This window comes from Rhipicephalus sanguineus, chromosome 4, assembly GCF_013339695.2.
Source record: "Rhipicephalus sanguineus isolate Rsan-2018 chromosome 4, BIME_Rsan_1.4, whole genome shotgun sequence".
NCBI classification, from domain to species: Eukaryota; Metazoa; Arthropoda; class Arachnida; order Ixodida; family Ixodidae; genus Rhipicephalus; species Rhipicephalus sanguineus.
Genome location: NC_051179.1, coordinates 177580047 through 177605834, shown reverse-complemented (window position 1 = coordinate 177605834; position 25788 = coordinate 177580047). Strand labels below are relative to the sequence as shown.

The 25788-nt window shown below is 45.9% G+C and overlaps 1 protein-coding gene across 2 annotated transcripts in view; it reads right to left on the bottom strand.

Annotated features, from left to right (window-relative positions):
* Window positions 1-2308: 2308 nt before the first annotated feature.
* The window catches only part of LOC119390926 (prostamide/prostaglandin F synthase), a 35988-nt gene continuing 12508 nt past the window's right edge, over window positions 2309-25788 (bottom strand). Inside the window, exons 5-6 of one of the 2 annotated variants that reach the window (XM_037658641.2) lie at window positions 23991-24069; window positions 2317-6410 (exon numbers count right to left, since the gene is read on the bottom strand). In XM_037658641.2, coding sequence (XP_037514569.1) covers window positions 6316-6410; window positions 23991-24069 — 174 coding nt within the window. In that variant the 3' untranslated portion in view covers window positions 2317-6315. Of the gene's footprint in view, window positions 6411-23990; window positions 24070-25788 lie in introns of both variants that reach the window. The other variant, XM_037658642.2, reaches the window with a different exon arrangement.

Genomic DNA, 25788 nt, shown 5'->3' with positions numbered 1-25788 from the left:
GTGGTAAAGTTATCCGCGGCATGGTATATGCTTTTCTGCTCCATGCCACAGTGCGCTACATACGCGAAGGAGCCAGGCTTGAGCTTTCACTTTTACCCCTACCCTGCTTTGCAAGAGCATGACGCTGCTGTCACCTGTCTTTCATTGTAATTTCAAGCCCACGGAGTTAAAATGGACACCGACCAGGAATGTTCACATTAAAGCAAGACGTTCGTCGCCTTCTCTCCTCTCCTCCCCCGCGCTGCAGCCTGTAAACCCACTCTCGGCATTTCTCTCCTCTCCCTCCCCCATGCGCTCGGTCGGCTTCCGTCACTCTCGCTTCTCTCCCGTTCAGATGAGTTGTAACGTCAACGTCGGCGTCATTCTCGCTTTGCTCCCGTTCAGATGAGTTGTAATGTCAACGTCTGCGCCAGTTGCAGCAGCACTCCAACCTCTGCAGAGATCGAGATCGTCGCGGAGCAGCAGCAGTGCAGGGCTCGCAACGTAATGATAACACACACTAAATACAAACCGCACACACTAACGGAAACGCCGAGTGTACGTAAACGGAAACTTAGCGTGCACCCCCAATGCTGATTCACATCCCCTCATGGTTCCCTTTAGTGGGAGATAGTGTTATTTTTTTTCCCGGTCCGGCACAGCAGCGCCGTGGTGCGGCAGTTCACCGCAGAAGGCCCTCGCTCCTCCCATGTATTCGCACGGAGCTTTAGACACTCCCCTTCTTCTAGCTAGTTCACTCTAATTTCGTGCTCGACTATGGTCTTTCTGCATTAAATTTGTTCCCAGCGAAGTGGAAATGGTGACGCGCCCCTTTCATTATGAAAGCTTACCCAAAGGAAAGTTATGTCACGTCTATTCTGCATGCCCAAAGCCTGTGTCCGAACGAAATCATTTGCATATAGACCAGGAAAAGTTTCCACAGGCCGAAAATGAGAGGATATCCGGATCTCAATGACAAGCTTGCAGGTGTTCTCAGGCAGCAGAGTAGACAGAGCTTGTCAAGGTAACGATCCTTGATACAGCACGCGGTCGAGGCGTGTTGTATCAACTGCATCACTGAAGGAAAGCAAGTGCCAGCAGAATACATTTCACTTTCTATGAGGGTGCATTGTGGTGGACTTTTTTTTTCTTCTGATCATCAACATAGCAGCATGCCACAGTTTTAAAAGATCTTGTAACATTGCACGAAGATGCAGTTGGGCTTATGCACATCATATAGAAGTGCTGGGATTTGATTTTAAGTGATTGTGAATGACACTATTACACTTATTTTCCAGAAGTTTGAATACTTCGAATAGTAAAATTCCGGTGCGAATTGAATTGATAGCGAACACTATTTGAAAAATATTCGGCAGTTTGAATATTCGCGCACCCCTGCGAACACTATTTGAAAAGTATTCAACAGTTCGAATATTCGCGCACTCCTAATTCTTTCGTTCTATAGTGTGTCTGTATTCACTTATCCCGCCTTTGAAAATTAACGAACACCAACTAGCCCACCTTATAACTCTTCTCCAGGTCCTTTAAATCGAACAATTACTTCTAAGGTAAACCCACAGTACATGATGAAACACTGGCATTCATCACAAAACCACAACTGAGGATCTTCGCCACCACGCCATTGCAGTCTTTCGCACTTTTCACATCACAGCCGCACTCTACCCAACTTGTGTGAGGAAGCTGCCTCCTACAATCTCCCATTGTTGTCTTTCAGGGTTGCCATTTCATGCTCTTGAAAGTTGAATACATTTGTACTAGATAGCAAATAGTGCATGCAGCGCCACTGAACCACAACTCATCAGTGCTTGACAGCTGTGCCTTACAGTGTAGTGGTAGATTGGAATTATCGGCATTGGTGACTCAAGAAATGGAGAACAGAGCCACTAGCCAAAGATGACAATGATGAGTCATGCATCCATGAATGCAGACTGTCTGTACGAACCTTTGAGCATCCTCATAAAAGTTATATCTGTAGGTATTGGATTTTTTTTTTCTTTCCAAAGTGGTGGTTTTCAAGGCGAGTGTTTCACACAGAATAAATTGTGTGCTGCAGACAACACAGCTCTCATACCTCCAGGGCTAGTCATTTGCAGAAAGTATCGAGACATGATCGTATTGAACAAGTCTTTTGAAAGCCAAGAGAATGCGAAGCATGCCCAATTAGTACACCTACAGCAAGCAACCATTAATTGTAGGTGCAACCAGATTCAAGTACAAAATAGAGTCGGTTGTTTGGCATCAAAACTACTTTACCGAGTGTGCATTTGACAAAGTAATGGGCAGAATACGAAAGGTTTGTCAGATCAAGATGTACTAATTAGTAGAGTCAGTTTGAATGCATAAATAATGCTATATTCAAGGATGTTTTTCAGGTGTACATAGGAAAATAAGATTGGATCTCTATTTGACATCTTTAAGCAACATGAAGTGACAATGAATATGCAGTAAGGACTGCCCACCTTTCCTACTGTGTGCTCTTTTTTTCCTACTTTTGTATCAGCATTGTGTGTTCCGATTGACACAGCTCCACATTTTTCAGCGGTATTGAATTTAAATATGGAATACATAGTTATACTTGCGAATTCACCATTTCAAGCAACTACTTTTTGCATGTGCGTAACTTGGACCAACTGTCTAGGTAGTAGTATCAACATGCACCAGCTATTTATAATTTCTGAAAGCAACATAGATGTAAGTGCAGAATTTATTTCGATCACAGCATGTTGGGTAAGAAAGCACCACCAGCAATGGGGAATGTGCGAATGGATGTATAGTACAAAATATATGCGAGTCTTGTTAGTTAGCAAAACAAACAGCTGCCTTCACGTATAACACTGTGCAGCCAAGATAGTGTGTCATAAAGCAAACACTGCAACAAACGCTTCAGCCTGTGCAATAATAGCTTTTGAAGATAAAAGATTTAATTGTGGATTTCCACGTGCCGAAACCAAGCTCCACGAGGCCCATCGTTGTGACAGACTACGGATTGATTTCAACTACCTGTGGTGCATTAGCAGGCTCTTAAAGAGGGGCCCTGCAACAGTTTTAAACGTAGTCAGAAAATGCTGCCGATCTGGGCTCCTGTGAACATGTGAGCCAAACATTATAGCACAGCATGCAGCATGGAATTTACAATTAAGTTTCAAAGTCAGCTAGAAATTGCTCGCTCTTCTCTAGACGAATGATACCATAAGCTCAATTTGGCTTATGACATGAACATGGCTTACGGCCATTGGCTGATTTGAGAATCATGATATGCACAGTTACCACAGCCACCGTGGGGCGCCGCGACATGCCCGCGCTGCGCTCTAGAGTGCTAGAATTGTACACAATATAGAATTACACCAGTACGCTCATGATCACACTGAAAGTGAGGCGTGCGTTCAAAGAAAAAAGAAAAGAATGTGCTAAAGATCATGACGTGCACTGCTGTACGGATGTAGCCTCTTGCCCTCTTGCCATACTCCCCTGTGTAGCTTTCGGTGCATTTGTTGAAATGAAAGGAGAGTGAAAGTGCTTGAAGCGTACGACAAATCCCTGTAACTCCGTGTACTTGACGGATTCTAGATATTTTTGCGACATTCAATTTGTGAGGTCATCTGACGATTGCTAGGAAAAGTGATGCAGGGCCCCTTTAAATCTGAGTCGATGAGCATGTTGTGTTTTGACTCCGTAGAAATGCAACTGTCGTGGCCACAAGCTAGCCTGTGACCACAATATCGCCAGAACAGTTCTGGCTTCCAAAGGTGTTGAAACTGCTCACATACACAAATAAAGCATCTGAGGACATGGTGAGGCAGCCGAAGGAACCCTGCTGTACAAAATCATGTGCATTAAAAAAAATAGTGTCCACCATAGGTCGGCAAAAAATGTGGAGCTCACTCAGACTCACTCACGAAACATATCTTACCCTCAGGGCTCACTCGGACTCAGACTCACCAAACTTTTCCTCATCCGGACTCACTCGGACTCAGACTCACTATAATTTTTCTCAACCGGACTCACTCGGACTCAGACTCACCAAAGTTTTATTCTCTCGAACTCACTCAGACTCACGGCTCGATCTGAGTGTGTGAGTTGAGTGAGTCGACTCATGAGTCCGTTAGCATTTAATTATCCTTTTTCTACCATAATGTCAATGCTCTTTAACGACAATATCTCGCATAATCGGTGCGCTGCTTAGCACCTTTTGATTTCGTACCTTCAAATACGAGTTATCTGAGTTTGTAGTTCAATAAGGACCTTTTTATTGAAAGTCATGACTCACACGAGATATTTATATCAGTAACTTCCCGTGAAAAAGTTTGCGGGGGGAGGTCAAGGCACCTCCCTCCTCTCCCTCCTCAACTCACGCCTCTGATCAATAAATATTGAGCTGACGTATGAACGGTAGCGCGTTGAAATATGCGGGAGTATACGGGAGTATCAAAGTGAGCTGACATAGGGCTGATAGTAATGCTAAAGTTGAGTAGGTAGGACCATAGGTCGGCAAAAAATGTGGAGCTCACTCAGACTCACTCATGCAATATATTTTGCCCTTAGGGCTCACTCGGACTCAGGCTCACCAAAATTTTTCCCAACCGAACTCACTTGGACTCAGAGTCACAAAAACTTTACTCACCCGGACTCACTCAGACTCAGACTCACGTCTCGATATGAGTCTGAGTGAGTCTGAGTGAGTCGACTCATGAGTGAGTTTGCCGACCTATGGTGTCCACCAACCTGCAGGCTGCCAAATTTCTTTCAACAGTTGCACGTAATAGTACATGTTCTAGCTCTTAGACAAGCAATGCTTGCATTCACTGGTCTTCTCCAAAGACATTCCTTTGTTTCAAGTGGCAATCCTCTCCTAGAAGCTGGCTAGGGGCACAAGCTTATTTTGTGCTTTTTACCTTGTAAAATATTTTTAAAATGTAACTGAAAGCAGAAACTATGACCTGAACACTTTGAGGTCCCGAAAGCAAGCCCGAGGTACGCATCTAATAACAAGCACGCATGAAATGCTATTTGCACAGACTAACAGTAAAGAGTGATGGACCACTTTTGCCTGCACTGTTACAGAGTGTTCCTTGAAAACACTTGCACATTGGCCCAGCTACCTTGCCACACATGTGTGCATGAGGCAGGTGCAAGAAAACAGCAGCATTTATAGTTTCACTTACGAAGCTTAGCCTGGAGGCTTAATTTTATATTTGTACTTATCCATCACAAAAGAACCTCTCGACAAAGCCTCCATTAACAGTAAAGTGGAAAGTGTAGACGCATGCCAATGCAAGCCCAGCACGTGAGACAGCTGGGTTGCCAAGCAACACAATGTACTTCTGGTACAATGCAGCACAAAAAAAAAACACAACGGATGGAACATGAACGACAACGACGAGCGATGAACTTGCAACAACCTTTATCGTAAAAATTGCACATATATTTATGCTGTCCGACGCAGACGTCATCCACTACACATGCATAGGTACGCCATCTCTTTATCAGTTCGGTGTAGGGGCGGCACACTTACACACCTTTCCCCCAGGCTGCCAAATTTCTTTCAACAGTTGCGTTCTGCTTCTATGATTTCTTGGATGATTCGCGTTTTGCTCTTCTTAATGACGGACGTGTTATTTAGTTCGGGTGCGCAATCCTGACAGGTTATACATTATACAATGGCTGGCTAGGAAACCTTTAAAATCCTTTCCATCACGCGCATTTTTTACGTTGTTCGCATGCACCCTTAGCCTACCGTTGACGCATCTCCCGGTTTGGCCAACGTACACTTTTCCGCACTTTAAAGGAATTTCGTAAACCACCCCTTCTGCGCAATCAACAAAGGGCCGCCTGTGCTTTGTGCCACAGACCTGCTGCTTCCTTGCCTCTGGGTCGGTCAATCTGCAGAGCTTAGACAGCTTGTGTGGTGCCACGAATACGATTTTCACGTTGTACCGCTGGGCCACCTTTTTCAAGTTATGGGAAAGCTTGTGCACGTAAGGTATCACAGCCACCTTCTGCCTGTGCGGTGCGCTGGCTTCACAACTTTGCGGGCGATGGCGCAATTTCTTCAGCAGGCTCTCTGTGACCGAAATGAGGAGGGGCTGGGGAAAGGTTGTTGCAAGTTCAGTGCTCGTCGTCATCGTCGTTCGTATTCCGTCCGTTGTGTGTTCTTTTGCGCTGCAGTGTGCCAGAATTATGTACCAACAAGCCCAACTCCACACTTTAATCAACACAATGTACTTCGCTCAGTGTTAAGAAGCAGCCAAAAGGCATTACACACAGTGCTGTTTATAGCACAAAACAAGAAGCATGGCCCCACATTGTGCTGTAAATTCAGCATGAAATGCCCAGGGCATCCAGGATGGCGCTGTTGCCGACAAAGCCCTCGGGCGTATCCTGGTGGTAGTTGAGGAGCACTTTCTTGCCACCTGCATCCAGAAAAGCAGTGCCCATGTTTAAAGGGACACTAAAGGCAAATAACAATTCATGTCAGAGTGAAAGTTCAATGTATGACAACGTCTAAAACGGCAATATTATCAACAGCAGTGCCCTACTTACCGAGAAATTAAGCTAAGTGTATCACACAATGAGCGCCACGAGTGGGACATTTTGGAAATGACCCTGATGACGTGAGAGAGTCCGACTACAATTAATCACTCGTGATCAAACTAGCTGCAATAAAAAATGAATCTTCCGTGCATCAAGAGACGTAATAAAATGCTGCTTGTTCGTTTCTGTTTGATTCATGGAAAAAAAAAACCTCTTTGGCATTGCCATGGGGAAAGGCGCGCATGGTTCAAAGGTTCTGTTTTCGCTGAACTGCGCTTCGCCCGGCGCCCTGCTTCACTCACGCGGTCGCGTCTCAGTGGCAGTTTCGGGATCGTGTACTGCCGCGTGTGTTTTGTGCGCTCGTGAAAGTCGCTCTGACAGAAACTTCGACATAATGCAATAATGCCGCGTGGATGCGATGTTGCCGGATGCCCGAATGGTGCACGCCGCCAGTGCATGCCGCCGCGCAGTAAAGGCGGGCGATGTTGGGCACGGCAACAATGACGTGAGAAAGCCCGCTTTCAGGCGGGTGATTTGAAGGACGCTAACGCGAAGCGGACCACTAAAACGTGATTTTATTTCAAAATAAGCACTTCCTTGGGACAAAAGTAACACTACGAGGTTTCTAGACCGCTATTTCAACAATCAACGTCGACTTAATATTTGCCTTTAGTGTCCCTTTAACCCTTTCCCCAGTGATGACAAGATGAGTTTGTCCACACGGTTTGTACCGCTCTCACTGAAGACGACCTGGGCTCGTCCACCCTGAAACAAGCATTCGGGAGCGCCGCAGTTAAGCTACCCTGATTAATTTTGCTGTGTTCTCTTTGACTTCGACAGATGGCACGGTAAAAAAATTAAAAAACGTGATTGCATTCTGGTCAGGAAAGTACTTTATTCTAGTAACTGGAATTAGGAAGTGGCGTCATCTTCTGTGCACGAGAGGCGTGCGCGTGCCCGCAACAGCTCTGTTCAGAAAAGAAAACAAGAACAATGCGTTTGTGTGCCGAAGTTCTGTGAAATGAAGAATTTCTGTTCAGTTGCGAGTGTGGCAGTGACTACACATAGCGGCATAGTTTCTCTAAATCACCGAATTTGGATGACAACCGTGTCTCGATGTATCGGCAGTGGCGCCGTTAAATGCAAGCAAACCTCCAAGGTGTGCCCAAGGATTGTTTTTACAGACTCGCTTGTCCCTGCATATTATTTTTTTTTCATTTTGAAGAGACATTTTTCTGCACCAAAGAATGGAGAGGTTAGAACACTTTCCGTGGTGCAGTGCAGTGAAGCCAACCCACAGCATATTTAAAAAAAAAATTAGAAATTTTGCATGTATGTTGCAAGTAAAGCACTCCTGAATAATTTTTTTTGGTTGTTTCAAGAAACGTAGAATCAAATAGGCAACTTTAAAAAATCAGTATTTTTTTTTTTTTTTTCCCAAGAAACTCGGTAGGGAAAGGGTTAACAAATTCACTTAGCACATTTGTACACAATCTGCTGTCAAGGCCTGCCAAAGCCTCATGGGGCTTGTATGGCAAGCAGTAGGAGCAATGGTAGGTCATGTAAACTGCGCATAAAATTTCAACACCCACAATCATGGCAATACATAAAATACATAATCCAACAGCATCATCTTGCATAACGAAGATCCATGAGCACAAGCTCAAGGACTGTAACCAAGGCGTAAGCAAACAGAACAACACTGGGGCATTCCACGCCAGACGTCCCAGCCCTTTTGGCGACCATATCAAATGTTCTCGAAAAAAATTGTGCTGATTTCTTGCATTGAAAACAGCAAATTGCTATAATATTTCGGAGAGGAAAAAGTTTTCGGTCACGTGGGAGCCTTCCAAATTTCGCAGAATGTCGTCTGAGTGCGGTTTGTCAGAAAAATTATTCTGAGAGTATTTTTTGCTTGCTTCAATACCAAATTTGGTTTACTTACTAAGCAAAGGTGTTTGTGTAAGGTGTTCAAAGCTCAATAATATTACTGCAATTTTTCTACCACAAACGCTTCCAGAAAATTTGCCAAAATGTCCTTTGTTTGCATTTTTCCTCTGTAATATTGAGCTATATATGAATATCTGAGTAATGATTATTTACTCTAAAACAGGCATATTTTGCGTTGAAAATATTTTGCAACCACTGCTGATTTTAAATTTTGCGAGAAAAAATCACAAACTTGAGAAAATCATCATTTTGTTCCACATTGAGAAGCAATTTACACCACGTGGTGCTCCAATTAAAAATCAACTTTATACCTCAATCGAAAGCAAATAAACTGTTCTTCTTATATGGCAAGTTTTATCATTACAATTGTTGTTTTAAGGAAGAATATAATTTTTTAATTTCCCCATTGACGTTCATGGAGCACTTTAAAGGGACCCTAAAGAGAAACAATGAATCAGTTTAGATTGATAAATTGTACTCTGAGAACGCTAATGTCGTTAATCTAGCCAACATAGGTTTATTAATATACGAGAAAATGAAGTTCAATGTTTCCTTTTTAAATTTCGCGCCGAAATCTCCGCGTGTGACGTCACGAATTTCAAAGTGTAGTGATCGTATTTTCGCGCCATTGGCCCAACGAAATTTCCTCAAACTTGGTATGTTAAGTCTATGGCCCCCTCAGATGACAATTTACTTCATTTTTAGTGATTAGGAACTACTTAGGCCCTAGTAGGCGCCGTCAAAATATGTGACGTCATGGCGTCGCCACCCACATTTTCTTTTTGTGCGTTTTCCCGCTTACTAAGTGTTTTCTCGCAGCAAGTGTGGTGTTTTTGGTATCGTGCAAGAGTAGTTTACTAATACAAGAAAAATCGTTTTGCTCTTTAGTGTCCCTTTAACGAGGAAGCTGCCGCATAACCAAATGGTAAGATAGCCGTCAATGGGGAACTTCAAAAATTATTTTCTTCCTTAAAACAAAAATTGTGATGATAAAACTTGCCATATAAGAAGAACTATTTATTTGCTTTCGATTGAGGTATCAAGTTGATTTTTAATCGGAGCACCATGCGATGTAAATTGCGTTTCAATGTGGACCAAAATGATGATTTTCTCAAGTTTGCGATTTTTTCTCGCAAAATTTAAAGACTGCAGCGCTCTGAAAATAATTTTAACGCAAAATATACCTTTTGCAGAGTAAGTAATCATTACTCAGATATTGATACGTAGCGCAATATTACAGAGGAAAAATGCAAACAAAAGACATTTTGGCAAATTCTCTGGAGGAATTTGTGGCAGAAAAATTGCAGTAATATTATTGAGCTTCGAACACCTTACACAAACACCTTTTCTTAGTAAGTAAACCAAATTTGGTATCAAAGCAAGCAATGATACTCTCAGAATAATTCTTCTGACAAACCACACTCAGACGACATTCTGCGAAATTTGGAAGGCTCCCACGTGACCAAATATTTTTTTCTCTCCGAAATATTCTAGCAATTCGCTGTTTTCAATACAAGACATCAGCACGATTTTTTTCGAAAACTTTTGAGATGGTCGCAAGAACGGCTGGGACGTTTGGCGTGGAATGATCCCACTCGCTTCCAACTGACTGGTTCATATCTAAAACTTTGCCTTGGCTTGTATATATGTTAGCCACGAGTAGACAGTACTAAAATTAAGCAATTCAATTATAATAATAATATCAGTGGTTTAACGTCCCAAAACCAAGATATGATTATGAGAGACGCCGTAGTGAAGGGCTCCGGAAATTTCGACCACCTGGGGTTCTTTAACGTGCACCTAAATCTAAGTACACGGGCCTCAAACATTTTTACCTTCATCGAAAATGCAGCCGCCGCGGCCGGGATTCGATCCCGCGACCTTCGGGTCAGCAGTCGAGTGCCATAACCACTAGACCACCGTGGCGGGGCTAAAATTAAGCAATTCAAACAATCCATGTTGTTTATATACACATGTACTATTCACCTGCACCAAGACTGGTCACTGGCATGCACATGTAATCCAAGTTCTGTCATTAGTTCTGGCATTCGCACTATGATACAGTATATACTTTCATTAACCTTTTGCGGTCCGCGGTCGGGCACGGCTGGACAATTGCTTTCATGGTTGATTCATATGCACGCATTGTCTCACTACATTATGCACCATCTGTAAAAGAGTAAGCAAACTTCTTTTACTTGAGCTTTGAGTCTTTCGAACCAGAATGGACGGAAGGTGGGATAAGGTTTCGGACCGCAAAGGCTTAATTCAACTCTGGTTAATTAGAGTTTTCAGTTAATTTGATCTCTATGAAAGGTCCCAGCCAGTGCCCCATGTATTTTTATGGGACCGAACTTTTGTTATTTCGATCAAGGCTATAGCCTGTGCCGGATAATTAGAACCCAGCCAGTCATCCTACACATGTTCCAAGAGCAGCAGCGACCAACTTCACAGCGAGCAGTGAATGCGTCACACGTATCGTCACATGTCCAAATCCTGTACTTTCAACCTCCCCTAGGAAGGTTTTAAAATAGGAATGGTGGCTCACAATGAATTGTTACAGCAGTTATCCAATTATTACGTATCCCTTTTCTTATTCTTCAAGAGAATTCATCTGAATATTCTTTTCCCGATGCGAAAGCAAAACTGTGCATGCAGCAACAAAGTACAATGGCTAGAATATACAGTGGAATGTCAATACGATTCTGAATAATCCATTTTTCGGGATAATGCATTTCTTTTTGCCTTTCCCAGCCAACATCCCATAAAAGCAATCTATTTTCGTACAATTAATGCAATCACATTTTGACCTGAAATTGGATAATACGACCGCAGAGGTGGGCTTTTACTAATCTTTTTCAAAATACAGTAATCCCTCGTTACAACGAAGTCAGCGGGACGACGAAAAAATTAGTTATAAGCGGTATCTCGATATAAGCGACCACTCGAGAAAAGCTAAAGCAGTCGAGCTTTAATTACGCTACAACTGCGATGACGTCAAAACACAATGTAATGAGTGAAGCAAAACTTTATTCAGGTGCAAAAAAAAAGCACTCTGAATAACACAATCACATGGCCAATTACACAGCGCGACCCATGGAATCCTATGGTGCAAGTCAAACCCGCAGTCTTTTGGCCACTTTTTGACATCCATGAGACCGCGGTTTTCAGGCGTCGCAAAGCACCGGGAAAGCTTTACTTTCCTGTAAGTTCTATCTCAGGGGACACCAGCAATGCCATTACGACCAAAATGAACAGTTCTGGTGCGTTGCATCATGGAATTTGACAGCTCTCGTTTGCCCCGCAGTAAGCCGCCGACCAAATTTCGGGACCTGGTGGCCGCAAAATAGTTCGAAAAGTTGTTAAGACATGTAAATGACATTTATTTGGATTACAGCAGCCTAAAAAAATCTCCACTAATGCCCTCCCACGAAACACGAAACCTCTATAAAACGTTTTATAGACGTTTATAGAGGTTTTAAACGTTTTAAAGAGGTTTTGTGTTTCATGGCTGCTTCATGCTACGCTTGGGGACGAGCAGATTTGCTTAACGTTGTCAGCGCGTTAGCGATCGCTGCCGCTGACCTTTGCGGGCGGTACAGTTGATGGCTCCATCACACCAAGCAAACAAAATTTGACGCTGGTCACAAAGAGATGCATTCAACGTCTCGTCTGCTTGGTGGGATTTAACTACGCAGTCAAGGGTTCTCAAACCTGCACTGACATCACACAGTACACGAGCCTCCAGCATTTCGCCTCCATCAAAATGCGACCGCCGCGGCCACGATTCAACCCCATGTTTCAGGTCAGTAGCCACCACAACGGCAGAGAAAAATCTGATGCACACAACGTCTCGGACACACACTTGACACACCACAAGCACGACCACGTGCGTCATAAGTGACAACCAGAAAAAGAAACGCACACAAAAAACCCCTACTGGCGTATTGATGATGACGATAAGGTTCACTGAAAAAGAAAAGTTGCGTCCCCTACCGTTTTGCCAGGTAAAAAAGAGCTGGCATGGCCTCTGAAACTGGAAGATTGTGTGCACTGCCAATCTTGAAGGCAGTGATGCCAACCTAAGTCAACCTTTTATCCCTAGTTTGACCCCCCAAAATACCCTAGATTTCAATAAAAATCCCTAGACTGACTTTTTAATGTTGTTATTCAGGCTACTTCACTTTTAACAAAAGATAAAGGCAGTTCGCTCTCTGGCCCAATTCTTCTGAATCTTATTGGAACTAAAAAGAAACAAAACTAACAGCCACTGAAGGTCTTTTTTCTACATTTTCTGTGGAGTAATTGCACATAAAGTGCTTGCAGATGGCACGAGTTGCTATAGCAACAGGCAGATTTGTCAAGTTCACTTTGCCCACTCGTTGAAGGCATAGATGTGATCGTTTGGGTCAAGTGCGAGTCTGTAGCGCCCTTCTTGTCCAACATGGCGACTTTCAAAACCAACTTGGTTTTGAAAGTCACCATGTTGGATTTTGGACTCGCTTGGTGAATTTTGGCTTGGCTTCCAGTGGCCAGTTGTGTTGCCTCCAAACAGTGATGCCAATCCTACGGATTTATCCCTAGATCTAGGGATTTCCTACATCTTCCAGGGATTTGGCGTCTTTTTGTTGAATATAGGGATTTTTCAACGGTTCTGGACATTTTACATTACGCAGCCTAACGTCAGGCGTTGCTGAGTAATTACGCTTGTTCAACTAGAAAGGCCATAAAAAAAGGATAATTTTCGCTATTTGCCTGTTTTCATTTAAGAGAGCATTGGTGTTCTGCTGGGCAGAGTAAAAGCGAGATTATTATATGCTGAATACTGGGGAAAATGAAACTTTGGCGTCGTAAGTGTCTGGCATGCACGCACATATCATCATGAGCGCCCTGTGTGATTGCTGCTCTGTGAAACAAAGAGAAATTTTGTCTTGTAATGCACATGAAAATGTGCCAAGTTCACACTCGCCGCATGCCTTCACCGTGCAGTCTCCATGTCTAATAACTTCTGCATCTGCAGAATTTGAGAGAAAGAGAACGAAAGTAGGACTGGCACTTGGACGAGTTGGTATAGGTTCATTACTGTGAAAGCGGCGTGACGGAAAAGACGAAGATTGTTCATGTGTTTTCAGTGTTTCTGTCGCACCGTTTTCATAAGAGCGAAAATAGTGAAAAGACTATTGGGCCAAGCGTGAAGCTGATCGAAAGTACACAGGATGGCTATCGGCCAGTAGAAAAGGGCCCCTGTACGCCAACTGCCAATCATGCAACGCTGATTGCAAATTTGAAAAATTAGAAATTGACCGCCACTACCTCGAAAGCTGCAAGCACAAGAAAGGTGCTACAGACTTGCACTTGACCCAAACGATCACATCTATGCCTTCAATGAGTAGGCAAAGTGAACTTGACGAATATGTCTGCCTCTATAGCAGCTCGCACCATCTGCAAGTGCTTTATGTGCAATTACTCCACAGAAAATGTAGAAAAAAGACCTTCGGTGGCTGTCAATATGTTTCTTTTTACTTCCAATAAGCTGAAGAAGAACTGGGCCAAAGAGTGGACTACCATTAAAAGTGAATTAGCCTGAACAACATCAGAAAGTCAATCTAGGGATTTTTATTGCAATACAGGGTATTTTTGGGGGTCAATCTAGAGATAAATGGTTGACATAGATTGGCATCACTGAAACCAAGCAGCGTGGCTTAAAACGAGTGATTCAGTCCGAAAAATCGTACTCTAGAGCATAAAGTCGTCCGAAAAAATCAGTCGCGAGAATGTATTACCTAGTGCTGTGGGAACCTTGACGATGCATTTACGACGTTCGAAATATCCATCAAGTCCAAATTTTCGGAGTCTGACAAATCCATCGGTGACTGTAAATAGCTGGGAGCACTGGGCATTCAATTGGTACCCATTACTAGGTCATCGGTCGTGGGTTTGGTACCTGTGTGGCTTATTCTCTGCCTGCACAAGACGTTGGCGGCATTAATTTGACACTGCATGCGGAAATGGGTTGCCGCCACTGGCCTCTTCGTTTTAAGTGGGTCAATCTCTTCATGCACTTCGAGTAATGCGGCTTCACGTGCATGTGTTTGGGTAGGGACCGGAAGAAATTTCGAATAAAGCGATATTTCGAGTCAAGCGATTTCATTATAACGAGGGATTACTGTATTAGGAACCATGGATGGCAAGTTTACACAGTATAATAATGACACACTACTTTCAGCCTGATTACAAGTGCAAATTCAAACGATGCGTTATTTTACTCATTCAGCTAGTGGCAACAAGTCACATCACAGGTTCTCGGTGTTCCGGAAAATTACACACATCACAGAACGGACTGATGAAGTGGTTTGTCTGGTGTAGGTTTGCGACCGTTTAGGAACTGTGATAAATGCAGGACATCAAATGCACTATCGTTCGTAAAGAGCATGATATGTTTTGTAGCATTGATAGTTGGGCGACTTGGTAAGGGTTCATGATTATGAAATGGTGCAACGAAAAGACATGAAGCACTGACGATGAAGAAGATACGAAGAGAAGTGCCAAACTCTAATTTTGTTCACTTCAACACACACTTTTATACCCGCACTAGACAAGTAGACCGGTTGGTGTGCGCAGGCTTTCCGGAACTTGTAGCGACCAGATTATGTTAGAAGTTAATCCGAGCATTAAAGTCAGAACAGAACGGGGACAAGAAAAGAAAAAACCTGGAAAGTAACAAGAAATTTGCTGTCTTACCGTATGTTCACGAACTGTCTCATGGATTAAAGAATGTGGCAGGCCGGTTTGGTGTCAAAGTAGTTTTTTCAGTGCCTAATCAGCTGGGAGGAATTTAGGTAAAAGAAAAAAAATGAGAGAAAGAAGGTAGGTTGTGGTGTGAACCACAGAATCCCAGCCTGTGCCACAAGGGTAGTGTACAACCTCCCCTTGTCGTGTCACTCTGTCACTTGTCGTGTCACAGGGCAGACCAAAAAATCCGCGGGTGTCAGATTAAAAGAACATGAGGCAAACACTCGCTCTCATGGCCTATCGCATATAGCTGCGCATTGCAAGGAGTGTGGGTGCACTCCTCAATTCAGCAAAACTAACATAGCCAGGAATCATGAACAGACAACTCGCGACATAATCAAGGCTTTGCACATACATAATAACAAGAATTCATGTATCAGCGTTACATCTATTGCCCTGCAGAGATTCGATATCTTTTTGTTTCTTTGTATGCTTTCTTTATGCTGTGTATGACCACGTGTGGGTATAAAAGTGTGTGCTGAAGTTAATGAAGATTAGTCGAGAGTCCGGCGCCTGTTTTTTCGTTGTGCCGTTTCGTACTCTTGATATGTCTTGTTCTTTGTTGTGATGAAGTGCTCCCTAAAAGTAATGATGATGACCAATAAGGAAATAAAGTTTCGTTCTGTGAAGACGAAAGCTTACTGCTTTTCTCTGCTGTTTTATTGCGATAGCAATTATGTGGACAGTCTCGCCGGGTTTTTGCCATCGCCGTCATGTCCTTCCGGTATGAAGTGCAAATTGATAAGATACCCTGCGCATCGTATGTTCTACCGCGGGTAAAAGCGCGCGAGCGGGGGCGACGAACGTGGCCGGAGCAGCGATCAAATGAGCCGGCCCATTTCTGTTGCTCGGAGGGTGCATGCGATAACATCACCCCGCTCGGGAGGCCTGCCGTCGAAGCAGACAGGAAACGCCCCGCCTGTCTTTAACGACCATGAAAAGACATGAGGTGGGGGGCGGGGGGAGGGGTTGTCGCTCGAGCAGCCACTTTGACCTTTAAGTATAAGGGTGCGGTCGCGATTGCTGGCACGCGCGCCATCTCGAAAGCCATTGCAGCGGGTGGCTCGTATACCCTTCTGCGTGCTGCGCTCTCAACGAGAAGTGACTGTAGAGGTCGCTACTATTGTGCTAATAGGTGGCGCCCCCCTCCTTGATGTACGTGATGTACGGAGTAGAATAAAGTTAGTTGTTGTTTGGGTTCAGTGGCGACCGGTTGTCTTACTGCGGGCTTGACAGGCGCTCATGCCATGACTGCGTCGTATTCTCGAGTGAACCGATAACACTACATGGTGTCAGAAGTGGCCGAGCACCGACGATGCGCTTACCCATCGTCCGTATCATGCCTACCGAGCAGTCCAGCCCGAAGTGGGTGTGCGTCAACCTTCAGACGCTGGAGCCGTTCGACTTCGGCAACGCTGGGACCTGGCCGACATGGAAAAGTCGCTTCGAGGACTACGCAGCCATCTCGGGTCTCAAAAATGCACCGGAGGAAACACAGGTGCGCTCGCTCTTATATTGCATGGGCCCCGAAGCGCGTCCGCTCCTCGACACATTTTCGCTCGATGCAGCATCCCTCACTTCGTACAAGACCGTGGTAGACCGTTTCACAGAGCATTTCGTGCATCCAAGCAACGAACTATACGAGTCGGTCCCGTTTTCACAGACGCGTACAGCAACCAGGCGAGAGCGTTGACGGATACTATGCCGAGTTATGCAGGATGGTGAAACGCTGCGCCTATCCTTCAGTGCAAGTTGAAGAAAGGCTAGTACGTGACAGATTCGTCGTCGGCTTGCGCGACTCGTGTCTTTCAGACCAGCTCTGCCGAAACGCTAAACTCACTCTCAAAGAGGCTTGGACGCAAGCACGCCAGGCGGAAGACGCGGAAAAAGAAAAGCGGCAGTCGCAAGCTGGAGCAAGTTATAATAGTCCCAACGCTTTGCAACTGGACGCTACAAAGATGCAGAAGGCCGCTCGACATCACTGGAACGCGAAGCCTTCTTTCGAGCATCAGAACGCAGACACGCCCACCTGCGGATTCTGTGGCCGCGCGGCTCATCCTCGAGCGCAATGCCCGGCACGCAGCTCGCTTTGCAACTTTTGCAAAAAGAAGGGGCACTTCGCGGAAGTTTGTCGCTCGCGGAAATCGAAACAAAAAGTCGGCTCTATTCACCTGAGCACCGTCGGGGCGGGGGCCAAGTCTTTATTAGTGGACATCACCGTGGACGAGTACACGATGCAATTTAAAGTTGACTCTGGCGCCGAAGTCTCTGCTATACCCGAAGACTTCCCCAAGCTTCCAGCCAAGTTGGACAAGGTTGACACGGTACTTACCGGTCCTGGAGGTCAACCATTGCGGGTACTCGGTTCATATACAGCCCAACTTCGTTGGCGTGGGAAGACGTCCTTGCAGCGACTCTTTGTCATTGAATCGCTCTCTGTCCCTCTTCTGGGACTTCCGGCTATACAAGCCCTCGACGTTGTGAAATTCCTTGGCGGCGTGCAGGCCCCTGAGGCATCACTTCAAGCTGAATTGTTCCGCGGACTTGGCACTCTCAAGGAGGAATATCGAATCCGCTTGAAGCCTGGTGCTACACCATTCTCCCTCAGCGTGCCTCGTCGCATTCCCATTCCGCTACACGAAACCGTGAGGCGCGAGCTCAACAAGCTCGAAAGTGACGGAGTGATCCGCCGCGTCGACAATCCAACGCCGTGGTGTTCTGGACTGGTAGTGGTTCCTAAAGCGTCAGGAGATTACCGCCTTTGTGTTGACTTAACCCGGCTGAATGAAGTCGTACTTCGAGAACGCCACATCCTCCCAACGGTCGAACAAGTCCTCGGGCTTATCGGAGACGCAACGGTGTTCTCCAAACTGGACGCCACAGCGAGTTTTCACCAAGTGAAACTGACTATGGACTCTCAAGAGCTCACGACCTTTATAACCCCTTTTGGCCGGTACTGCTTCTGCCGCCTTCCATTTGGTATAACCTCAGCGCCCGAGTATTTTCAGAAGCAGATGGCCAGAATTCTTGAAGGACAGGAAGGGGTAGCCAATATGATCGATGATATACTCGTTTTCGGACGTACTAGAGAGGAACATGAGGTCCGACTGAACCAGGTTCTGTCCTGTCTTGCTGAGGCTGGGGTCACGCTGAACAAGAACAAATGCTTATTCGGTGTTTCGGAAGTGCCGTTCCTGGGAGTAATCGTGTCCGCTCAAGGCATCAAGCCGGACCCAGCCAAGGTAGCAGTCATCAAGACCATGGAAGCTCCAAAAGACGTTGCAGGCGTCAGGCGTCTTCTCGGGATGATCAATCATCTAGCTAGGTTCTTGCCACACATCTCTGAAATAACCGCTCCAATCAGAGCCCTCCTCAACAAGTCTTCAAGTTGGACTTGGGAGCACGAACAAGAGGCCGCATTTGTCAGGGTGAAGGAGATACTGTCATCCGATAGGTGTATGGCCAAGTACAATCCGTCGTATGCCACCACTGTCTCAGCTGATGCTAGTTCGTTTGGACTTGGGGCAGTCCTGCTGCAGACGCAGCCATCAGGCGAGCGCCGTCCTGTCGCTTTTGCTTCCAGAGCAATGACGAAGACGGAGCAGAGATATAGCCAAACTGAAAAGGAAGCATTGGCTATAACATGGGCTCTCTGGAGGTTCGACGAATTTGTGCGTGGCATCCCACTGGATGTTGAGACAGATCACCTACCCCTTGTCTCTCTTTTTGGTAAGATGGAGCTTGACATGTTGCCTCCTAGAATACAAAGGCTGCGGATTAAAGCAATGCCTTATCAATTTAAGGTACTTCATGTGCCTGGTAAGCTTTTAGCTACAGCGGATACTCTCTCTCGCATCAACAACCCGAATGAATCTTCTGCGGATGCTGTGCAAATCCTTAACACAGAAACTGTGGCTCGCACAACCCTTGATGTGATGGAGCTCTATGTTGCAGAAACAGTGGCTGCCACGTTTGAAGTTTTGCCCCTAAATGTGCAGGAAGTTCGTCGAGCACAAACTTCGGATGGTGAATGCACTACATTAATCTCCATCTGTCAGCGGGGGTGGCCTCGGAAAAACAAGCTGCCATTACACATCTCCAAGTATTCATCGGTGGTTGATCAACTTTCTGTGTGCGACGGCGTACTGCTCAAAGGTACCTGTCTGGTGATCCCATCGTCACTTCGATCTACAGTCTTGGCACTACTACACGAGGGACACCAAGGCGGTAACAGAAGTAAAGCCTTGGCGCGAGATTCGGTATGGTGGCCTGGCATCTCCAAGGACATTACCTCTCTGGTCGCCAACTGTGAGACATGCGCTCTCACACGAGTTAACTTTGCTGAGCCACTTGTACCGACACCTCTCCCAGATCGCCCGTGGCAACTTCTCGGCATGGACCTATTTCACTTCTGTGGGCAAACTTTCCTCCTGGTAGTTTATTACTACTCCAGGTACCCAGAGGTGATAACCTTGAGGAGCACAACTGCGCAAGTTGTCGTGGATGTGCTAAAGAGCATGTTCGCCCGCCATGGGATACCGGAGGAAATTCGGTCTGACAATGGCCCGCCATTCTCGTCACGAGACTTCGCAACCTTCGCTTCCTCGTATGGCTTTGTCCATACGACAAGCAGTCCCCACTACGCCCAATCAAATGGGGAAGTGGAGAGAATGGTCAGGACGGTCAAAAAACTCTTCACCAAGGCAAAAGATCCTCACATGGCTCTCCTATGTTCAGGGCTGGGCAGTATCGCGATACAAGAGTATCGCGATAGTATTTCAGAGATACTTTTGAGTATCTGTATTTCTGTATCGAGATACATTTGAAAAATGTATTTGTATCTCAGTAGTGAAATACATTTACGATGTATCGCCTGTATCGCGATACTATGCTGGACACGGGTATCTCGTTACATTGTTTTTTTTGTGTCGGAAATTAGTTGAGGCGTGTTTCCAATGGGGAACTGGCGTTTTTTTTCCTTTTTTGTGCCAAGACAAGCAAAGGCGCGCCACCGGTCGCCGACAGATAGGGCGGCGATGGTTTCCGCTCAAGCACAGAATGTTCCATGTGGTAAAGCGCGCGACGCCGCAGACGGCAGAATCGCGGGGGCAGTGTTGTCGGCCTCTGCCGACGAAAGTCACTGTCTCTCAATTTCAGTGCAGCACGCCTAATTTTTTTCGGGTGGCAAGCTATTACTTCGCGATCCCCCCCGCGCGGATACCGCCTTGGAACAAGCTTTGCAATGCTTCGCGAGCATTCAGTTCTCAAAGCGGCGGCACTTCCAAAAGCAGTTCCCGTAGTCGCGGCGGAAGTAATTAGAAGGTGGCTATCTTTGACGCGCTTTCAGCCACCACTCCAATGTCAGGGTGAGTTCCTAATTGATCACATGCGCGAAACGGTCTTTTGTGGTAGCAGGCTCCCCCACCGCCGGAGCCGACTTCGCCTGTGGCGGCTTTCTGAAATGGGTGCTGGTAGCGTCGGTGGTGGTGACAGCTTCATTGAAGCCGACAGGGTCAGACGGCTTAGGATTCCCAATATGGGGACAGACTTCGGATTCTGAGCAGTCAGAACAACCCAAGTGAGGGCGGAACTGTTTCGGTACCTGGATGACCCGATATGAGATATCGTCACGCTGCAGGGCAATACGGCTATGAAGGCGATATTTATTCACTATAACACGAATTTGTGCTCGCTTTTAGGGACAGACAGAGTATTTTTCTTTCGTGACTCGTGTGCTGAGGCTGAACCGACGCTGCTAGAAGACAGCCTATTTGAGAAGCCTACACAGCAACCTTCTCAGCAAAGCAGATCTTCAAAATAAATGTGTGCTTTTTCTCAATTCACTTGTGTTCATTAGTGATTCGAGTGATTTGCTTAAAGTGTGATATTTCTAGCATAGCTTAGTTTGTTCGCCAAGTATGTCGATTTCGGTGTCCAATCCTTGTTACTGTTGCTGTGAAATAGTGTATTTTTATTGCAATTGATACTTGTAATTATGTTATTATTGCTAATTATGTACTTTGTCCACCCCCTCCCCTGCAATGTCTTAATGGCGCTGAGGGTACTGTAATAAATAAATAAATAAACTGAACGTTTCGATGCGCTGTAACTTTAATTACAACATTATGCTGCACTAATAATTGTCTTTGCGTAGTATGAGCGTCCTTCAAATAAAACAAGTATTCCAGTATCTGTATCGCTGTGACTGTATTTCGGAATACTTTTTTCGTCTTATTGCAAAAGTATCGCCGAAATATCCCGTTATGTTAAAGGCAAATGTATCTCAGTATCTGTATTTTAGGCTTCCAGTTCATGTATTTCGATATCTGTATTCCGGAATACTTTTCTGAGTATCTCTGCCCAGCCCTGCCTATGTTACAGGGATACCCCAGGCGTCAACGGTTTTAGCCCAGCTCAGCTCTTGATGGGTCGTCGGCTAAGGACCAAAGTCCCTAAGAAGGAAGAATTGCTACATCCAAGCGTGCCACCAAAAGACGCAGTAGCGTCGAGGAACGCATCCTACCAACGAAAGCAGGAAAGGAACTACAATCGGCGTCATCGGGCCAGGCATCAAAGGCAGCTTCCCGTAGGACAACAAGTCTGGGTACGGCCAGAAAATGTAAAGGGCACTGTGTTAAGCCCAGCACAGAGACCTAGGAGCTACATAATAGAAACAGGACAAGGCGGTATCTTGCAGCGTAACAGGTGTTACCTCGTCCCCTTTGTTCCAGCATCATCGTTGCCACCACAAGCTTCATCAGAAGCAACCGAGCCACAGCCGCAAGTAGCTCAACCATCTCAAGGTCCTCCAAGTACCACGGTAACGACGAGCGACTCGGGACGGGCTGGTGATCGTGTTGGTGGTGATCTTGTTGGTGGTGATGGTGGTGATAGTGATGGTGGTGTTGGTGGTCGCGATGGTGTTGTGTGCACGCATAGTGGCTGACGCGTGGTCCCACCGGACCGTCTGAACTTATGACTGCCGAACGTGCAGAAAGGGGGGAGATGTAGAGGTCGCTACTATTGTGCTAATAGGTGACGCCCCCCTCCTTGATGTACGTGATGTACGGAGTAGAATAAAGTTAGTTGTTGTTTGGGTTCAGGGGCGAACGGTTGTCTTACTGCGGGCTTGACAGGCGCTCATGCCATGACTGCGTCGTATTCTCGAGTGAACCGATAACACTACAGTGACAATGCGAAGACCATCTCTTCCTGGAGCGGCCATATTCTCTTACACCAGGGTTTTGTAGTTACACGAGCTGCCAGCCACACTTCGTGTAACGCTACAATTTGTTGCTATCGCATTCAATGATTCGCCCTTGCGGTGAAACTGTGACTTTTTTTGTATTACCACTATCTGAGGTAAACTATCGTTTTTCTTGCTTAAAAAATGGGTGCACATTTGATGTCTGCATATTTTAGGCTCTCCTCTGTCATTTTGAACTTAATTATCATGTGCTTTGGACTTGTAAAATGTGGCTGTGTTTGATACAGGGACATGTTGCAGTTGAGTCAAATACTATGCAGTTAGTCTGCTGTGTACTATTTGGTTATTTCTGCCTTTCGCTTAGTTCGACCCACCTGATAGTTGAACCAATTGTGTCATTCCCTTCAGGGTTGAATTAACCCTTTAAGGGTTTATGCCGTACACGTTTGTCACTGCCTGTATGTTTAAAACATGTGCCTTTTTCGGTCATTTCACTTGCTTGGCACGTGCTGCCACACTTTAGGAATAAGTGGAATTTTTCTCTGGCGCCAATGCCTCTCCATTCTTTTTAATGCTCTACTACAGCAGTGTGCAGCTAGTTTCGGTTTTGTCCTTCGGCCGGTTCCCGCTTATTGCGCCCGCAAAACTGATGGCTTTCTGGTTTAGAATGTTTCACAAGGTGACGGATTTGTTACTATCTCGTTTATTGCTACCCGGTAAGTGATTACGCATGTTTCCGTGCAGGCGCTGACTGACAGAAACAATGCCGCTGCGGTTGCATTTCCTATTTTCGGGGACTTCCAAAAACTGCTTCCGTTTTGTTGGCGATAAGACGAATAATTATTATAGGTTTCGGACTTGTTTTTGCTTGCCGGACACGCTACACAACTACACAATTTTCTTCAACCCACGCAGTTTGCTTGCGCTATGGAAGTGCACGCCGGTTTTTTGGCTGCAAAATCGAGTCTACCCGTGATTCCTCCTGGCGAATCAGAATCTGATTCAGTAAATGTCAGCCCGTCATATGAGGCGTTACTTACGAGTTAAGATTGATATGTTGATGAGCGAGCGACATCTCAAAAGCATGCATGGTGAGACGACGCTGACTGGATCAAAAGTGGCTTTTCTGCTTCCGTGTTTCCACTTGACGCCACTTTGTGCACTTATTTTTGTATGTCTATAAACTACACATGACGTTTATAGCAATGCATAATTTTTTAACAGACATATAGGTTTTTTTAAAATAATTTATCTTTCTCTTACTCATGAAAAAACGATGTGCATGTAACAACACAAAATATTTTTTTGTCACTTTACGGTCACCCAAAAAAATTTTAGACAATTCTTTTTCTGAATAATTTAATTCAGCAATAAAAAAACAGATTTTTGGGACGCATTTCACGAAAAAAATCGACCCTCTAAGGGTTAAGGAAAGTAGACTGTAGCATGAACTAAGGAGCACATTACTAACACACCACACATGCGGTGCCAAATAAAAGGCAGTGCACACCTTTTTCCACGACGAGTGTGCCACCCATGAGCAGGCCATCTCCCGTGGTCAGGTCACCCCCCACCTTCTCAGACTTGGCCTGCATGCAACAGCAGATGCCTGAAGAGCTTGGCACTTGCCTAGTTGGTCGAACACTGCCACCATTATTTCCATACAACATATCAATGCAATCAAAGGACACAGCAACAAAAACTCCAGGCCTGCACAGAACATGTAGCACAGCCACAGCATAAGCTGCAGGAGCAGCCTCCTTAGAGCCCATTGTAAACTCTCTTAAGGTGCCTACTGGAAGTACTGTTTCAAAGTACCCACTACAAAAAAATTCATCAGCATTTTGTGAATTAGTGAAGTGCCCACTATGTGTCTGTAAGGCAATGTGTCCACCTACACAGCTGCACACTTTGTTGATGCTGTGTTGATGATAATGAATTATGGCTGAGCCTTTTGTAATGGGTGGGCAGCCTTAAACCACCCTGTCATTATGCAACTTGCATGGTGCAATTCTACGGCTCTGGCACACATCTGCATAGCTGCTCACTGGTCTGTTCACCCTCTGTAGGGTCTTTTTCCGAAGCAGCTTGGAGCGCTGGCACAGCTCTGTGGTAGAATACGTGACTACCACGGAGAATGCCTAGTGTGATGTTTAGGACGGTTCGAGCACTTCCCCTATTGTGCAGCAGCGCAGGAAACAGACAGGGAGACGTATTTAAACATTTATGTACAAAATAGAAGGATATGAACAGTCAGTGGTGTCGGTGCCGTCGGGACGACCACCCAGCCCCCGAGGAGGAAGAGTCCCGTAGTCTCACGGCTTGCGAGCAGCGGCGGCGGCGTCTAGGAGATGCCGGGACCAGCGCGACCTCGGACCTTGTTTCCGACATCCTGACGACCACCCGAGTGCAGCGGTTCCGCGGGCGGGTTCTGGCCAGCACAGCACCGTCTGCGCCGTGCTGGAATGCTGCTCGCCACAGCTGCGGTGCGGCAGCTCATTCACCGGCGATCCACGCCTTGGCCAGGGCACCGCCAGGTACAGCTCGGGTGCACAGCTCATGGGCTCGCGGCCCACGTCCGAGTCTGGCACGTCGCTCGGTACGGCTCGGCACCGCTCGGTTCAGTCAGCAGCTCCGCCCCTGGCACCTGGACCCTCGGACACCCTGGACCTCGCCCGGCTCCGTGGTCCTCCGTGCCCACGCGTCTCGGCCGGCAGGACGTCCCGCTCGTCCGAGCTCAGAATTGCACGCCCTGGCCCGAACACTGCGATCGCGCCTCGTGCCACCGTGCCACCGCGCTCTTCGTTTTCTTCCCTCCGTGCTCGGTGGTCTGTGCCGACGTTTTCGCGCTATTTACACATGACACCTAGGTTTGATTCCAGCTCAAACCATGTTTCTTTTTCTCACTGTGCTACAATGACGACCGCTGCCAGCAGGCACCGTCGCCACCTAAATCTGCTGCTATTGTGAGCTCATAACAGCTTACGCTGTAAAAACAAAGTTGTTTGTGGGTGTCACAAGACTAACTCAGTAATGACGGACACCATAGGGAGAGCTCCAGTTTAATTTCTATCACATGGAGTCGATTCTTATATGCAACTAAACCTCAAAACAGATGCAATTTTGTCCCCACTGAAGTTCAGGCAGGTTAGCTTGAAGAAATGGAAAGGGTCACTGTTTATGTTCAATGTCCAAAGGAGTTTCAATTGAATGTCCAAATTCACCCCTTGTTCCAAATGGTGTCACACACTAGTGCACTTTGAATAATTACCCAGTATGCAGGGTCAAGACTCCAGAAAGTTCTTAAA